The 18,187-nt window shown below is 38.6% G+C and overlaps 2 protein-coding genes across 2 annotated transcripts; both read left to right on the top strand.

The window, feature by feature from the left end:
* The first annotated feature begins 49 nt into the window (after positions 1–49).
* On the top strand, positions 50–7,718 carry LOC110068047 (dual specificity protein kinase CLK2-like). The gene is made up of 13 exons (XM_089299040.1): positions 50–381; positions 1,465–1,567; positions 1,963–2,023; positions 2,308–2,361; positions 2,646–2,711; positions 3,107–3,197; positions 3,470–3,545; positions 4,031–4,125; positions 4,309–4,438; positions 4,923–5,005; positions 5,645–5,724; positions 5,965–6,055; positions 6,754–7,718. The coding sequence occupies exons 1-13, from the start codon at positions 118–120 to the stop codon at positions 6,928–6,930; spliced, it is 1,371 nt and encodes a 456-aa protein (XP_089155166.1). The 5' UTR covers positions 50–117; the 3' UTR covers positions 6,931–7,718.
* Positions 7,719–10,607: 2,889 nt separating this feature from the next.
* Positions 10,608–17,724, top strand: LOC110068043 (uncharacterized). The gene is made up of 6 exons (XM_089299038.1): positions 10,608–11,363; positions 13,521–14,503; positions 14,924–15,147; positions 15,530–15,693; positions 16,187–16,274; positions 16,673–17,724. Exons 1-6 carry the CDS (start codon positions 10,755–10,757, stop codon positions 17,437–17,439), a joined length of 2,835 nt encoding a protein of 944 aa, XP_089155164.1. The 5' UTR covers positions 10,608–10,754; the 3' UTR covers positions 17,440–17,724.
* Positions 17,725–18,187: the final 463 nt, after the last annotated feature.

Below are 18,187 nucleotides of genomic sequence, written 5' to 3'. Positions count from 1 at the left end.
ACGTGATGGAAGTGATTGATGACATCATAAGTAAACCTGTTTATCCGGTTTTCTTACTGCGATGAGTCGCTTTCGGCGCCATCTTTTCGAAGGATTGTGGAAGTCAGTGACTTTAAAATGCCAAGAAACGGTCGAAGAAAGCGTTCTCTCAGCTCCGGAGAGGGAAGTTTAGTTTCTTACTATTCGAAACATCGATGTATTGACAAAGAACATAGTCCTGTTTCTGACACTCGCCATTATAAACGTGGTAGTTCGACAGTTCGTTCTCGTGAGAGGAGACACAACCGTCATTTGTCAAGACATCGAAGCCGCAGTACTAGACGGAGTGATCGAAGGTTGAAGCGAGAGAAGTATCGCAATGTTCCCTCTGAGGTTTCCACGGTAAGAAACAATTTTCTCGATCTTTCGGGTCTGTCAATTTTACAATGAATTGATCTAAACACCAGAAAACGGTAAAGCTTACTTGTTTAGATCGTCAATGGGCGAAAAATATTTTAATTTATGGTTTTAGGCTAAAATACTTCAGTATATGTAGCTGCCAGTGATTTGTCTACCAGCCTTTCTTTATAACCGAAGGACATAGAGCTGTAGATATATTTCCAAAAGTAAAATGGTCCACGTTGTCGATTTCATTCGTACACGCGAAAATATGAATGAGTCACGTGCGAACAAAACAATTGGCTGTGAGAGAGATGGCTTGTACATATACGCAGCTTGGTTAGATGTCACAGTCAATCGGACGGTGTCAAAACTTTGGAATTGATCATTACATCAAAATTATAACATTTTTCGTGACATTCAAATTTGATGAAATGGACGACAATTTGAGAAAACCTAGGGAGAGGGTTGAGTTTGGTCACCTTTCTCAGATTTTGCTGTTTACATCTTTTGGTGCTGGGCGTCAGTTATGATGGTAGAAAAAAGTGCAATATGTAGTTTATGGTATAGTTTGCACTGTGATTGGATAAAGTGTACAGTTGTTTTCAAGCTTGTCATCTGGTAAGTAGATGCGCTTAGGGAATCAAAACAGTTTGTGGAGCTAGTTTTCTTCACGCCAGAGCAACTCTTACCCTTTTCTGATGCTGACCACATGCATCCAAAACATTTTATTAGTGTCCTTAACTTGACAAATTTCAAGATGGACATGCAGTCCATTTAGAATGATCCATATCTTTCTTGTACACTGTAGAATGGATTAAAACATACTGGCAGAGATACTCAGGGCGCTCAAGGTTACAAATGAAAAACATTTCTTAGGAGATAACTGTTTTTACAAATAAACTCATGTGCTTGCTGTATGTGTATATTTTGCTATTTTCTATATGTTTGAAAACGGGGTGGAACTCCGGACGTGAACATGCTGATGCAAATTATGATGGAATGAATTGCGGCCGTGCCCACCTGTGAAATATGTCTTTGAATGAATGAATCACACTTGTGAAATGGATACGCTGCCGGTAACAGAAGACAACTTGCGAGGATGATCCGAGTAGAGGCTTTTCAAGCGTCATGGACGATGAAGACGGTCACCTCATTTATCACCAGGGCGACTTGCTGCACTCCAGATGTACTAATTTTTCTTGTTTCATACAGTAACTGGTAGATACTTGTTACTATTACATCATAATCCTTGGAACTTTTTCTGACATTATGTAAATGAATGGTTCAAAACTATACCATGCCATTGATCGAGTTTGTTATCACAATGGGAATCATTGTGAAAATTGCTATTTTCTGTAATGTCGTGACTTGTAGGTTAAAAGTCATTAAACATTAATGGGCTTCAACTAATCTCTGCAAAGCATTTTCTAAAATACTTCTTGTACCACTTGTATATCGAACTCAGACCTTTTATGTAAAATTTTACATTGACACATCATAACCTGTATTACACTCAATTGATCAATACAGAGATGTTCTTGTCTATAAGGTTTTAACTTTGCTATTTGGCTTGGGTTTCAGATGAGATTGGCACTCTGTTAGGGGAAGGAACATTCGGCAAAGTCCTTGATTGCCATGACAGGTAAGATTATCACTAAATAGTGCTATTTCCAGCTTTCAAATCCCTGCCTTGATGGACATTTGATTTCTCCAAACACTATTGATGCATGTATGCTGTATTGTCACAAAGACAAGTGTCAAGAACACAGAAAATTGTAGACAAATAATAGTGTTTCGATTAAAAACAAATCCCCAGAACAGACCTTATAAGAAATAAATGGTAATCACTAATAATAATAAGTATAGTTTCAAACTTAGGGCTGAAATTTTTGCACACATTCTTAATTAAAACATATCTCTTTACAGGAAAACCAATACATATGTTGCAGTGAAAGTGATAAAGAATGTTGAGAAATACAGGTTTGTACATGTAGCATTCCAAAATAGATTATTGAAATTCATACATGTGTAAGAAATGAAGTATTTATGAAATCAGGGCTTGAGAAAAGTGCTGTCCAGTCATCTGGGACAGGTAGATTTTCCTGTTGGGCAAGTAACTTTTTATTTTCAGTTGCCCGATGGGCAAGGGCCCAAGCAAATCACAAGAAGACTATACTCGTCGTGAGACTTGTGGAGGGCAGCAAAAATTGGAGAGCTGCTTGTCTGAAGCTGTGAAATGTGTATTCATTTTATTTTTTTCACAGGGAGGCTGCAAAGCTTGAAATTAAAGTACTAGAGAAGATCCAACAGAGAGACAGAAATGGAAGGAGGTCTGGATATAACTTGGTTGTTTTTTCTTGTGTCCTGCATGCAATTGTTTGCTGAGAGTTATTGACAGACTTCTAAGTTTTACAGGCTATGAGATTGGTGCCACTTTATTAACCTATCAAGCATGGATAGTAATTTATTGAAAAATAAAAGTGGTGGCCTTATGGGCTAGTGAGTGGAAATCGCTACCATGAAAACAACAGATCTTTGTGGACAACATAGCTAGAGCCTTTATATTGCATATACTGTAACTTATTAAGTCAGATTTCGTAGATGGTTTTAAAACAGTGTCTGTGAGATAAGCCAAGTTTTGTATGTAACTTTATTGTTCCAACGTATGAGTGAGATCAGTCAAGTTTTGTATGTAATAATTTATTTTGACATTTTTTTGTTGCAGCCTGTGTGTTGTGCTACTCGATTGGTTTAATCACCATGGACACATGTGCCTTGTGTTTGAGAAGATGGGCTTGAGTGTGTTTGACTTCATGGTAAGGACTTGTTCTTCTTCCTCTTGTAAACTACTGGTATGAACAGTCTTTCTTTTTTCTTGGTCTGTCAAGTGTGGCCCGAAAGAAAGCAGGAGATGAAAAGTGGTCACTCAAAGACAAGAAGGACAGACATTTTTTTTTTCTCTCACACTCAACACTGAGGAAAAGACGGGCCGTTTTGCAGTCTGCCCTTCTTGAACTTTTATCAGTGAGTTTTCAGATTGTAGACAATTCTGGCATCTCTGTAATAGTTCACCTCTTTACATTTTTAGAAGGACAACAACTATGAACCATATCCCCTGGAACAAGTCAGACATATTTCACATCAACTTGTTGTTGCAGTCAAATGTGAGTTATGCCTTGGCACATTTTTTCATCAAAGTCCATTCAATCCTCTAGACTGTAAATGTGTTGGAAAAAATGAGTCTTTGCTTGTTTGAATTAGAAATCTCCTACAGGGTGTAATAACATAAAATCTTGTTTTGAGCACTTGATTAGCATGTCTTCTTTCTGTATTCCGCATCTGCCGTCTTGTATACTGCAAAGCTTGGTAGCTCACTTGCTCAAGGGGTTGCACAAGAGTGGGAACAAAAGTTTGTTACCAGGTCTCTGAAAGTGGACTCAATGAAAATCTCACGCTATTTGTCTTTGCTACAACCCTGAAAAACTGCAGGCGTGGCTTTTTTCCTTTTCACTTCACAGTTCATGATGCAAAGTTATAGTAAGTAAGACTGACAGTGGTCTGTAGTTCATTCTAAAAATATGGGTGGCTTATTATTCTTGAGCAATCGGCTTTAGTTGTTTCGGTGATATGTATTATCGTTCATTTCCAGTTCTTCATGAGATGAAAATGAGCCACACGGATCTGAAACCAGAAAACATGCTGTTTGTGAATTCTGACTGCAATGTTACCTACAATGCAAGAATGGTTTGTATTTGAAAATTTGTTTTGTTGCAATCACTGACATCAAATTTAATTAGCTCTTTTAATTGGCAATAAAGGGCCACATGGTTCCTTAGACATTACCATCACTCCTCATTACAGTGTCATAATCATTAGTGTTCCTGTTAGACGTATGATTTTCTAAATGCTCTTCTGTTTTCCTGGCAGAAAAGAGATGAGAGAGAAGTGAAGAATTCTGAAATGCGGTTAATTGATTTTGGATCAGCAACATTCGATCATGAACACCACAGCACAGTAGTGTCAACAAGGCATTACCGAGCTCCTGAAGTCATTCTTGGTAAGTTATCAAAACTGTTTACACCAACTTCCACTTGATCCTGTGCCCTCATGGATAGTGTGCTCGTCTCTGGATTGGACAGTCCAGGTTTGAGCCCTGGCCAGGGACACTGTGTTGTGTTCTAGGGCAAAATATTTTAATCTCACAGTGCCTCTCCACTCAGGTGTATAAATGGGTACCAGCAAACTTAATGCTGGGGTAACCCTGCAATGAACTAGCATCTCATCCAGGGGGAACTAGAAATACTCCTAGTCATACTGGGATAATCTCTGGCCTGATGGGTCACTTGGCTTGTATGCAGACTTTTGTTTAAAAGGCAACAATAAAACAGTTCTGTCAACTATATTACTGTAGATTTATATTGCAAACGAGGTTCATTAAAGAGTTCGAGTACCATGGGTACTGTCTTTCGTGTTTTGCTTTAATAATTAAAGTCTAGGGCCTGCTGTTTCTAATCATGTAACTTGTATTATTTTACTCGCAGAGCTTGGTTGGTCTCAGCCATGCGACATGTGGAGTATTGGCTGTATCATGTTTGAACTCTATACCGGCTTTACTCTCTTTCAGGTAAAGTGTACATACGTTCCATTCTTCATTACGTTTTTTTTTCCATTTATGGCTAAGTTTTTGACAAAGTGACTTGAAAAGCAATCCTGGTTGAATTGTATGGTGAAAAAGATTACATAAGTCATTGCATTACAAATTTAAATTTTAATCTTCCTGCACCTCATACATGAACTCAGGCGATCAAATGTATCTTGTGATTGCATTTTAATTTGCTGTCAATTGCAATATTGTGACAAACCAAAGAACCTCTGATGAAAACAAACAAACAAAAAGGGCTGAAATCATCAATCGGAGTCAATCCATTGAATGGAAATGCATTACAATACAGTTAAGCCCTGCTATCTTAAACTGCCAAGGGAGTTAAATAAAAACTTGTTTTAAATAGTGGGGTTTGAGATAAAAGGTTGCTAATGTTTCTGACAAAATAAAATAATACCAAATGTGGTACACCTGGTACAGCTGTAATAGTACTTCTTTAGAGATCAAGTTGCAGACAAGATAGCCTGCAAGGGTGTAGCTGGCAATTCCTGTCATATAAGTTAGCATAGTCTTTTTCTGATGGCCTTGCCTTTAAAACATCAGCTACACTGCATGCAGACAAGATGTAATTCTGACAATAACATAAATTTGTGTTTTCAGACACATGAAAACAGAGAACATCTTGCAATGATGGAGAGAATACTGGGCCCTATACCATCACACATGGCAAAAAAATCAAGGTAAAATGTCTTCAATCATGATTTGTTGAATCACATGTTGGTTTGTACTGTACTGCAGCAATCAGTTGTTTGTCATACGTAACAAAAGCAGGTGTTTGATTTCTACAAATGTCAGTGTAATAAAGAGTAGGGGCTTTCTAAGGCGAGAAGAAGTTTTATGTTTTTCGGGGGGGTTGTTTTTTTTTTTTTTTGTTTGGTTGTTTTTCTTTAACCTGAGATGATGTCTTGCATATTTTTTAGGAAAACGAAGTATTTTTACAAAGGTAAACTGGACTGGGATGAGAGGAGTTCAGCTGGACGATACGTAAGGGACAACTGCAAGGCACTCAAGGTAACTATTTATTTATTTATTTATTTATTTATTTATTTTTTGGTTGTGCACTGTTGATATTTGTTTCTTTGTTTTGGAAACGTGTTTGTACATGTGGTTTAGTTTTGAGCAGTCTATTTGCTGAGTTAGTTCTATTGGTTTGGTATCAGTAACTAAAAAACACGTTTTACCAGTTACTAAGGCTACTAGCTACTAAGGCTACCAGCTACTAAGGCTACCAGCAACTAAGGCTACCAGCTATTAAGGCTACCAGCTACTAAGGCTACCAGCTACTAAGGCTACCAGCTACTAAGGCGACCAGCTACTAAGGCGACCAGCTACTAAGGCTACCAGCTACTAAGGCTGCCAGCTACTAAGGTTGCCAGCTACTAAGGCTACCAGCTACTAAGGCTACCAGCTACTAAGGCGACCAGCTACTAAGGTTGCCAGCTACTAAGGCTACCAGCTACTAAGGCTACCAGCTACTAAGGCTACCAGCTACTAAGGTTGCCAGCTACTAAGGCTACCAGCTACTAAGGCTGCCAGCTACTAAGGCTACCAGCTACTAAGGTTGCCAGCTACTAAGGCTACCAGCTACTAAGGCGACCAGCTACTAAGGCTACCAGCTACTAAGGCTACCAGCTACTCAAATTCCTCCGGTGTAGTGTGGAGGGAGCCTAACGTTCAACGCCAAATGTAATTGTTTTTGTTTTTCATAGAAATACAAGCGTGGAGATGGAGAAAGCCACGAGCTCTTCTTCAATCTGGTACAGCACCTTTTGGAGTACGAGCCTGAACGACGTCTGACTGCAAAAGAAGCTTTAAGTCATCCATTTTTCTTTGGCATGATGTCACATTCATCAACAAATAGACACTCGCACAGCAAGAGTAGATGACTAGCCGCCAAAACATCGTGCTGTTTTGCGTCCACAATATTCTATTATGCTTTGCTTTTTATGGTTATTCTTTTGTCAGTTACAAGCTCAATTTAGACAGCAAAGCAGCTTTCCTTTCTTTCTATCGTCATCTCAACGTCGTCAACACTCGGGGTAACAAGTGCTGGCTTCGGAAAATCTTCGTAAAATCTTTGTGGCACTCGAAGAGTTTCCGCGTCTCGGTATCCAATCAAGATATAGAACAAGAATCCGCGAGTTCTCCAAAATCAGCAAATGAGCATGGCTCCATCAGAACACGTCATGTCTGAGGACTTGTCTGACAAAAATGCTTGTTACCTCGCCCACCCCCAACTGTTCATAAGTCAGACAAAATGCATAGTGCAAAATGCATAATACATGCATAGTGAGGCTTTATAGTGGAAGCACAGCCGTACACGTAAATGTTTGATTAATCTGCTAGTGATCTTGCCTCTTGACACAACTGCACCCAGAAATGAAATTGAATAAATCAGGCTTCTAAAGAAACTGATTAAATAAGTGAACATTGTTCTTTACGTCTTTTAGAGAGAAGTTAATTCGTTGACAAGGAGGTCACGCAAGTTGTTTCACTGATCGTATTATATATCATTAAAACAGCACTATCGCACTGAAAAGCTAAATGGAAGACGTATTAAAGTATTTTATACAAAGTTATTTTATGGATCAGCCATTGTACAGAATTACCATATGCTTGCATCTGTACAGAACATACTATCGTAGGAAAACAATAAATTATGAACTGTATATTATTTCCGCTGTGTTGGTGTATTTTACTGTCAAATGGACTGATTAATGTAATTCCGTTAACAGAACAGTGTTGGAGCCTTTCATCTGCGACAACCTATCACCTACAGGGCGCTTTCCATTTCGACAAAATTTCTGGAAATTTCCTGTGGCGAATGGAACAGCATTTTCCAGAATTCGCGGAAAAGAGGACGGCCTTGCGAGGTTAACCGAAATTTTCGGAAATTCCTAACCGGGAATTTCAGTTCCATTTTACTTTCTTCCCCGAAATTCCAAAATTTTCGGTTGAATGGAGAGCGCCCAAGTGTTTCGCTAGATCATAAGTGACGGAGTCGGAATCGGAAAAGAATGGAAACTTCCGATTCTTCCGACTTCGATTCCGTCGAGCTTATGACTTCGCTTGCCGATTTTCGATAAAGCGCTCTTACGACTCCGACATATCCCAGAATCTTGACTTTATTTATTGGATGGTTACGATTTTTTATTAACTGTTTTCTTTATCAGTGTATTTCTTTGTCTGCGTTAAACTGATTTCTATGTAGAACTATCCTCAGTTACTGTAAATAGTGTCTTTTCTTGTCATAACGATATCCATTTTTTTGAAAACCCGGTACCGGCCAGATCTACTGCAAAACCTATCAAACTGTGGGTTGGGCTACATTTAAACAATTATGCTAGATTTCCTATTCCTGTCCCAAGAAGTGCCGTGCTCAACCCGACCTTCACGAGTCCTAGCTCTCCCTATTAGCATAATCCTAAGCGTTAGTGAGGACGACAGCGACACTAGCATAAGTCTTTTGCTTACGCTTATATTTACGCTTTCGTCGCTGTTATGTCCGTTGAGGACATACATGGTCGGCATAAGCATAAAGTGCTCGCTTATACTTATGCTTGTGCTTATATGGCATGGCCCACTGAGCATAACATCGACATAAACATAGAAGAACTCAAGGTTTTGATATTCTTATGCTTATGTTTATCTCCGGCCTTCCCCACAGGCGCATCCTTCTTTTTATATTTATGCTTGTGCTTGCGTCGCAAGTGACGACCGGGCCTAACAGTCGACACACCTCACAAACTCGCTTCAGCGGCCTTTACCAGGAGGCCCTTTAGAGAGGACTCTATGTCGAGTACAGCTATTACCGCGCCTTTCAATAACATGCGGACTCCAAAATTCAAAGCTCAACAACCGACATTGAAATGCGTTTTTCGCCTTTTTTCGCAGTACCGTCAATCAAATGTTCGGCGGCTCCTCCCAGCTTCCGACTACTACCGGGCGCGTGGTAATCAAATCGTTGAGCAGAATCACAGGGAAATCAGGAACACAATCCAGAAAACGAAACTGTGCTCGGCATTAGCTAGTCGGACCGCCGAACAAGCAAAAAATGCATTTGTTGGTTGAACTTTGAATTTCAGAGTCTGTGTGTTATTGAAAGGTACAGTAAACAGCAAAAATACTGCCTTGCAGTTGTCGTAATACGAACATGCCTTATATACGAACTCAACTGATAAAAAATATATAGAAGAATATAATGTCGGATTGCGCCGTCAGAAGAGCAGAACTCAGATACAAATGGCGGAAGTGATACATATATTTATGTGGGGTTTAATGTCTTAAATGAATGTTTAATTTCGCTTATTAACATTAGCCACTTACATCGACCGCTTTTAATTTCTCTGTAAAACATTGTGATTGATAGCAAAACAACGCAAGTTTAAAATTAATGGCTTTGTTTTTTTGCCTGTAGTCTCCAAGAAACTTGCTTCCTCGGCAGCTGCCGACAGCTTAATCTACTCATTATCATCCACTAACTCAACAGCAGGTAGATACTGCAAGGTTTGACAAAATTTTGTCGGGGTCAGAAAGCAGCTGAAAAATTAAAGTAGCCAGTAAATTTTATCAACTCATTTGACATTTTAAAAAAGTCTCGCCGCCGAAAGATCAACAAATGTATATTAATGGAATATCATTTTTTTTCCGGAAGAGGTAGAACAACAGCTGAATCAAAATGAGAATCCAAGTTCTTTTATCGAGAATATTAGTTTGCTGTTCTAAGGCATATGATCATCAAGGAAATTGCTTAATAGTATATTTCTGATCTATTTGAATAAAAAACATGCATTTAAGATAAAGAAAGAAAACACATCATCATGAAACCTGGGATTTTTACGACAGACAGTTGAACACGTTTTAATACGCCAGCTGCAAATGTCATCTCGCTTTTGATTCTGTTTACCGTCGGCTCGAATCAAGAGAAAAATGGAATTATTAAAAACAGGGGTTAAATAATACAAGCGGCAAACGTTAGAAGTGGACAATAATCCGCGAGGAACATTTGTAGGGTAGAGAAAGAGAGAAAGACTGTACGAAAAGGACGTGCTCTTTAGAGAAGAACATCTAGAAAGGGAAACTGAGTGTTGGTCTGATATTTTGACTTCTGTAAAATACGTGAACCTATTTTAGGGCCAAACTTTGAAGTCATTTTACCTCTAAGTCACTAAGTCCACAGTGATACCGGCCGGTCAACAGTTATGTCTTACATAACAGTGATGATGAAAATTTTAATTTAATTTTTCGACAAGGCGTTCGAAATTATTTGCAGCCAATGTGAGATATGAAATGGAACTTTCCTTATTAAAGACCAATAGACTTCTCAAGGAGAGGAAGGGGAAGTGATAAGGAAGAGGTTGGTTTTCAGTTTGACGGGAGGCACGTTTGCTAGGATAGATATATATATATATATATCTTTTTTGGCTGTGAATTATCCAAAGTAGCACAAAATTCGAAAAAGTTATTAGTATTATCCCCAAGATCGGCTGACAACCATCTTCCGTGAACAAACACAAAGGATCTTTCCTTTGTGCAAAGGAGCCAATCACGTTCATTTAAAATCCATAAACCTGTGTCTATATTGTTCAAGCGAGATTACAGCGCGAACGAAATGGCGGCTGGATGACTGTGGATGCTCAGGTGTTTTTCCAAGTAAATGCGGTTGCGCTGACTAATAGAACGACAATTTTTGTCGCAAAACCACACATAAATGCCAGAGAAAGAAGCCTTGCTGCCGCTAGAGTTATGGCGGGTGATTTTGACTCATCTTTCGGTTCGAGATTTGTGTCGTTGTTCTCAAGTTTGTCTGGAATGGCGAGAGTTGGTTAAAAGTCTGGATTCTACCCGTTGGAAAGAACTTTTCCTGTCATCGAAGCGATGGAAACACCCAAATTGGCCAAATTATTCACAAAAGGAACCTTCTTCTTGGAAGGACACGTACAAAGTCCATTATATGGCTTCAAAACAATGGGTGAATCGCAGTGTCGAGGTTAGATGTGCGCCATGCCTGTATTTGTTCAGAAGAAGGCTCGAGAGAAGGCGAGATGTTCGTGTTGGACCGGGAAGGGAATTTCTGACTATTAAAAGCGCAATAGCTTCGGCGGCACCGTTCGACTGTATTCTGCTTCATCCCGGGGTGTACGATGAACAACATGTTTTGAGTGTGAAATTTCCGATTGAACTCCGCGGTGAAGGACAACTGGGAGATGTTCTTTTACAGATTCCAATCGAACAACAGGCATCAACCACGCGAATTCAAAACATTATTCTACAACCAGGTGTGCAAAGATCGCAGAATTCCCTCCCTGTTATCTTAAAGGTGAGAGAAATGTATTTTTTTCATAAATTCATTAACTTTGTCCACTACTGACAAATCTGCATCGCAAACCAGCCTAATAACCACAACACTATATAATCCTCGTTTTCATAATTTCAAGTCTGTTACTGCGTTTTTCAGTTGTCGCAAGGCGTATATTAAACCTTCTGTGATCTGTACAATACATGTGTGAGATATATATACTGCTTTTTTAAACGTTACAGTTTCCACGATATGTGTATATAGCATTCACATTTGATAAATAGCCTTTCAAGGCTTCAGTGCTTTGGTGCTGTGAGATCCAGGTATTTGTGGTTTTATGTTCTACGACTCTTTTGCTTTCATGGATTTTAGCCAGAACTGTTATTATTTTTTCTTCTTAGGACTCCTAGGTACCTGCACGTTCATTAGCTTTACCATTTTACAGTTGTACTCCAAATTTATACTAGTTTTCAGGTCTTTTTAAGGTGTTAAAATAGAACCTTAATGAAGAAGCTTATTCTAAGCTTTTTGAATTTACATATTTTATTTAGTAGAGTTTTAGAGCTGTTAGGTCAGCTTTTGTAATATGATGTTAAGAACACAAATATGAGAAGCGCTATGCCATAGCAAATAACATTTGAAAGTTCCATTCAGCTGCAATATCCATGCAAGAGTACATTTTTATTTTTCTCCCAAAACTTGGGGCATTGAACAAAATTTTTCAATGGCCATGTGAAATCTATGAATAGCGAACTCTATTTGACTTGAGTTCTCATATCATTACGTTTGGAGACAACGCATTCAGTTAGCTCTTAGTACAGCATAAATGGAACAAAAATGATTCTGAGTTAAACAGTCACTTTTTGTGCTTCTTTGCAATAGAATACAGTATGATATGTCAAAGTCTTCCTAGTAGTATCAGTTTTTAAACTACTAATTATTTTATGGAAATTTTTCCTTTTCTTTAAACTATTTTTATTTAACTTTTTACATTACGGAAAGGAAGTGTTTGAATTAACTCCGGTAGTAGACTGCTCTTGAATTAGAACTTTAGGACAACGTCAAAATGTTTTCTTTCGTTGACATCGCAATATAGATGGTGTCTTAAGAGATGTCAATCAAGACAATTAATTTGACAAATTAATTGCACATATGCAAATGTAAAAAGAAACTTGAGTATTTATATTATATTAAGGCTCTTTTATTTGTTCTTTCATGTGTTAAACTAAATTATGGCTTTTTCTGGAAGATATCAGCTCTTAGCTACTCTGTAAATTCCAGATAAAATAAATTAATGTACCCTCTTAGATGAAATTTTTGTGACAAGTTTATTTTGCGATTTGGAGGTGTGCATATTTCACGATGCTTAAATTCTGTGATTTTGCACAAAATTTTGTATTTTTAGTCTGTGCGTTTTTGAGTAATGGACAATTTATTTCTTTGGCAATGTTACTTAAACACGTCCTTGAAATTTAAACCGACTTTATCTAAGGTACAATAATGTCAAAATTAACAAACACGCAACGGCGGGACTATATTGCAACAGTAACCTAATATGACTCACTTATTTTTTATGTCTTGTCATGTTCGGGAAAACTATTGTTTGCGTCACTTTAATTTCATGTTTTTTTTAAAATCGCAAAATTCACAAAATTAACGTGTCGTGAAGATGCCATGTTATAAGGTATGTATGTATGCTTGTAACAATTTAGTAAAAAGTTGACTATTTGTAACTTTATCACATTATCGTGGTAGTTTATTTTTTAGCCATAGAGAGAACATTCCTTTTATTAATATTGATAGTTCCAAGCAACTTTTCAGTACTTAGTGTATATATTTCAGGCCAGGTTTCAAACTTTTGCCTTGTTTTGGCTTATGTGCAGGCTCCAAAGTAAAACATTGTACATTTGTGTACCTAATGCTCAGGAAAATGCTGCTCCTGGGTAAGAAATCACTTTTTCAACAAAGTTGAGGCCAATTCAGGGTCGTGGCAGCTAAAAACCCGAGTTAACAGGAAAAACCAGCATTTTTTGAGTAAATTTAACCCTTAAAGGGTTTATGTAACTAGAGATCAATATACATGTGTAAGCAAGTATCAAGAATTAAGTAATCATAGCAATATTTTCTTATACTAGTAATTATGTAACTTTTTTTGTCATTCAATCAATTGTCATGTAGGTTGGAACAGGGCATGTTCAACTGGATAACTGTATCCTTGAGCAAGGCCAGATTCAAGTCTCATCTCCAGGCAGTATTGTCATTCGTTACTGTACTTTCAACAATGCTTTTGTCACGCTACGCTCAGTTGGTTATAGCAGAATTGAAAATTGCCAGTTTAGCACAGATGAATCATCTGCTGTTATTATAGAAGGACTTCCACCCATCTCACGGCCCAGGCCGATTTCCAGACCTGTTGAAGACTGGATGACGTCAAATGGGATTGACTCCCTAGGTCTGGAAGACCTCTATGATCTCTCTGTTGTTGAACCTGATGTTCCAGGGGCGAGGAATACCAGTAAACCAATGACTGACAGAGGGACACCACCTCTAGGTAGTAAGTGCCCTGCTGTGCCAATCAAGCTTACAGATGGCCAAACAAAAGGAAGCAATGGCAGCCAAGTGACTGTTTTAACAAACGATCTTTGTCAACCTAAAAGCCCGCAAGGTGTTGGCTGTGAATCTCATCCAAGGAGATATCATCTTGATACACAATGCCGAGATGTTGTCAGATCCATACATGGTTGTGTTATAAGAAATAACTGCTTTTGTGTAGGTAAGGGAGCCGTGCTGGTCAGACGCAGAGGACATGCCTGGATTGAAGGAAATGAAATTGGCCGTTTGTCTCATGGTGTGAGATGTCTTACAGGTGCCAAGGTCGTAATCCTTAACAACAGGATTCATGATTGCGGAACATCAGGGATATTTTTCAGGGAGAGGTCCACTGGTTTGGTTGCTGGAAATCACATTTATGGCAATAAAGAGGCAGGAGCAGACATCCGTAGTGGATCAGACCCAATCGTACAGCACAATCACATTCACAGTGGCAAGCGCTCTGGAGTTGTCATCTTGGACCGTGGTAAAGGAGTTATTAGAGACAACGACATTTATGATAATAAAGAAGCTGGGGTCTACATTCTGTATCGTGGAAATCCCATTGTCAGGTATTTTTCTAATGCAGTGGTTCTCATTAGGTTAATATGTGTATAACTGGATCATTGTTCCATTAATGTTCATTAATTAAAGGCCCATTAATTACCTAGAGCAGGTGACAACATTATATGTAGAATGGTTCTTTATTTTTGTATTCGTCAGTAAAAGTGAACCAGTACATTTACATAGCAAAATGTGGAAGAAGGCAAGGGACATGGCATAACCCTCAAGTTCCATATTATATCAGAATTCTTATATGGCACCAAGGCTTTCTGCCAAAATTTGGGTCTTTTATGTACATGTATCAAAGTTAATTTTTGAGACTAAGGAATCTTGAAATATTTGTAGTTTTTGGCAGAAATTTTTGTGTAAGAATCTTGTTACCCGTATATCAAATGTGGTCTATTGAATTAAGATTGTGTTCTTTTCAGACACAACAGAATCTGGGCAGGCCGTGCAGCGGGTGTGGCTGTGACTGAAGAAGGAAAGGGTCACATTCTCTATAATGATATCTGTGGTATGGAGTGGGGAGGTGTGGACATTCGTAATGGAGGCAACCCAGTCGTAACAAATAACTGGATCAGGGAGGGCCATGCAGATGGCATTGTTATTGGAGAGGGTGGGAAGGGAGTTATCATGGACAATGACATTCGAGGTAATTCACTGATCAACCTTCTAACGGTACAGTCGAACCTCTAGTTGCGACCAGGCTTGATATTTTGGGTGGTCACTTATGGGAGGTTCAACGGTATACAAGTATCTTCTGTGTACCACAGCAAGGTGCCAATACAGTTGCACTAGATTCTTCCATTTTTTCATTCCTTTGATTTCAAGTTGCTCTAAAACTCAACATTTTAATCTAGCATCTGACTTTTTGGAATTATTAGTTTGTGATAAGTAATGATTATTTTAGAATTTATTGTAAAAATGTAGTGCAATTGTGAACATGCTTGAATGTAATATTTGCAATATAAATTTTTGTATAATTTTATTTTATATATTTTTTTGTAGTATATTAATATTGATATGTTGCACAGGTAACAGTGGCTGTGGGGTCTGGATCCTAACGGTCTCTAAACCCCTCATCTATGGCAATCGCATTGCAGACTGTGGCGACAGTGGTGTTGCACTTGTTAGCAACAGTGATCTTCACCATGACAACCAGCAACTGAGTTCACAGTTTGTACAGTCAGAGCAAGAGGTGAGCTGTGATTGTCTATCTGGCCATCAATTAGTTTTGACAGTCTTGTCTCTTCATCAGCTGTTCAATATGGTCAGTCACTTTCTGTTCAACAATGAGTCAAGACTGTCAGTCGATCTATATGTCCCTTAGTCAAGTTAGTCTGTACAGGGTATGTCCACAAGCTGGTGGCAGTCAGTCAGTTAGCCAGCCAGCCAGTCATTAGCTACTCAGTAGGGCTCAACGTTGTGACCATTGGGGTCACCAATGCGACCAAATTTTTTCCACTGGTGACAAACTTTTCATGCTTTTTACTGAAATACTTTTACCGGCAACTATGTCTGAAAACTTAGGGGTCAGCTGGCCCCAAGGTTTTTCTCAAAAGTCGAGTTCTGGTGAGTCAGGAAGCTATGTAATCAGTCATTCAGGGTCAATCATTCGTTCATTCTCATTTGTAGTAATAACTATACAAAGTCATGTTATCCTAAGATTAACTCAAAGCCTTACATTTTAGGAACAGCAAATGCAGCCATTATTCTTTGATGAAGACCTGTCTTCTACGTCAAATTTTGAGGACCACGAACACTCTATTGACATAAATGGTTAGTAAGCTGGAAAAATGAAACAGATTCCAGTTAGTGTGACCTTTTTGTAAGGCAAAATAACTAACAAAACATGTTTGCACTACCTGACAGCTTGTGAAACTGCCAATTTGTTTGTATTACATGGACTAATCAAGTTGAGCAATAAAGAGTCTGTAATTGCATGGCAACAATTTCCATTTCCTGTTGTAAAACACAAGGCAACTTAATCTGTAGAAGGTCAAGCCTAAGTTCAACCCTCCACACTTCTTAATCCCAGCAATAAGAGAAAACGCGGCAGTCTTAAACAGTTGCTAGGCGACATTGCATCCCCCCAGAGAAGAGAAGTTCGTTTTCTGTTGATGTGTACCTTGTAGAAGATGTGTGAAATTATTGTTTGATTTACTTTGTTTCAACAGGTCCTCGACCAGACAAGAATTATGCTTGTGTGGATAACAATACAATTTTCGACAATGCAGGCCATGGAATCCATTTTTCAGGCAGTGAAGGCCTGCTCATCCGGGGTAATAATGTTCATAATAACGAGGGCTGTGGTATCAGTGTAGCAAAACCAGCAGAGATTACCATCCAAGACAACAGCGTTTGTAGAAACAACAGCTCGGGAGTTTCTATTGAAATAGGCTGTAGTGCTAATGTCAGTGGCAATGGTATCTATGGAAACCGAAAGCATGGAATTCTTGTGTGTGGGAAAGGCCTGATAAAAGAAAATGATGTGTTCTGTAATGCGTTAAGTGGAGTTGAACTGCGTGGGCCAGGTGATCCTTACATCACCAGAAACCGCATCCAATCCACAGACCATTATGGTGTAAATATTCTAGAAAATGCTCGTGGATATGTGGACAGTAATGATATCTATCAGTGCAGCACAGCAGGTCTGAATCAACACCCTGACAGTACAGTGTTGGTGATAAACAATCGTATCATTCCAGTCAATACCAAAAGTGACCGTCAAGTTTGCATTGTTAACCAAGATACCAATGAATGTAGTCATGACCCCAGTGGACTAGATTTAGACTCACCTCCACGCCCCTTGCTTCCTAATAAGGAGAACAAATTTCCCAGGCCAGCCATGTCACGGTTATCAATGTCAACCTCAGGGAATAGTCACATTGTGGCAGGGATGGCGACATGTCACGGACGCAGTCGATTTTGTGTCATTTCGTGATGAATCTATATAATATAGCAGTAGTAGATTAGTTAGAATCCAATCGTGTGAATTGTAGAGCTTAGAACAAACCAGTAGATGACAAAAATACATCAGCAAACATGAAGTGACTCTTCTTATTGAACTGGCGTTCCCATTTTCTCATAGCAATTTGTTAAATAATCAGAAGGTAGGAGCTAAATTACTGATATAAAAATGTAAATAACGTATTCAGTTGAACAATCAATTGAAATATCAGATGTAAAATTATAAGAATAAAGTATATACCATTTCTTGTTCATGTAATCTTGCCAGCATATTATTTTTTTTAACCTACTTTTTAACTTTTGTTTGCCATGAGGGAAACAATTTAAAAAATTTAGAAAAAAACGTGGCAGAAAGGGTCAGTTTGAGATTCTGGTCTTTCCACCAAAATATCGAAAAGCATGCTTAGAGCCCCAGGGGGGGATTCTCATATATAAAGAAAGGGGGTACTCGTCACTACCCCCGTTTTTTTTGTGTGAGAGTTCCTCCCCTACAGGACTTAGAGATTCAGTGGCGATATTAATCGGAATCGTTCAGCGGTCATAACTATTTCTACTGAATGAAAATGAAATTGTGTTTCTATAATTTAGTCGCTATTAAATGAACGATTAACACCTGAACCTGTCATCTTGACTTCTCTCTGTGGGTGGGATGGGGATGAATTTTATTCTCTGGGCAGTGATGGGATGAAATTGTTTTAACTTGTCTAGAGAGATGAAGAATT

This window comes from Orbicella faveolata, unplaced genomic scaffold (genome assembly GCF_042242905.1).
Source record: "Orbicella faveolata isolate gen_17 unplaced genomic scaffold, um_ofav_v1 contig_34, whole genome shotgun sequence".
NCBI lineage: Eukaryota > Metazoa > Cnidaria > Anthozoa > Scleractinia > Merulinidae > Orbicella > Orbicella faveolata.
This window is presented reverse-complemented; position numbering and strand designations above follow the sequence as displayed.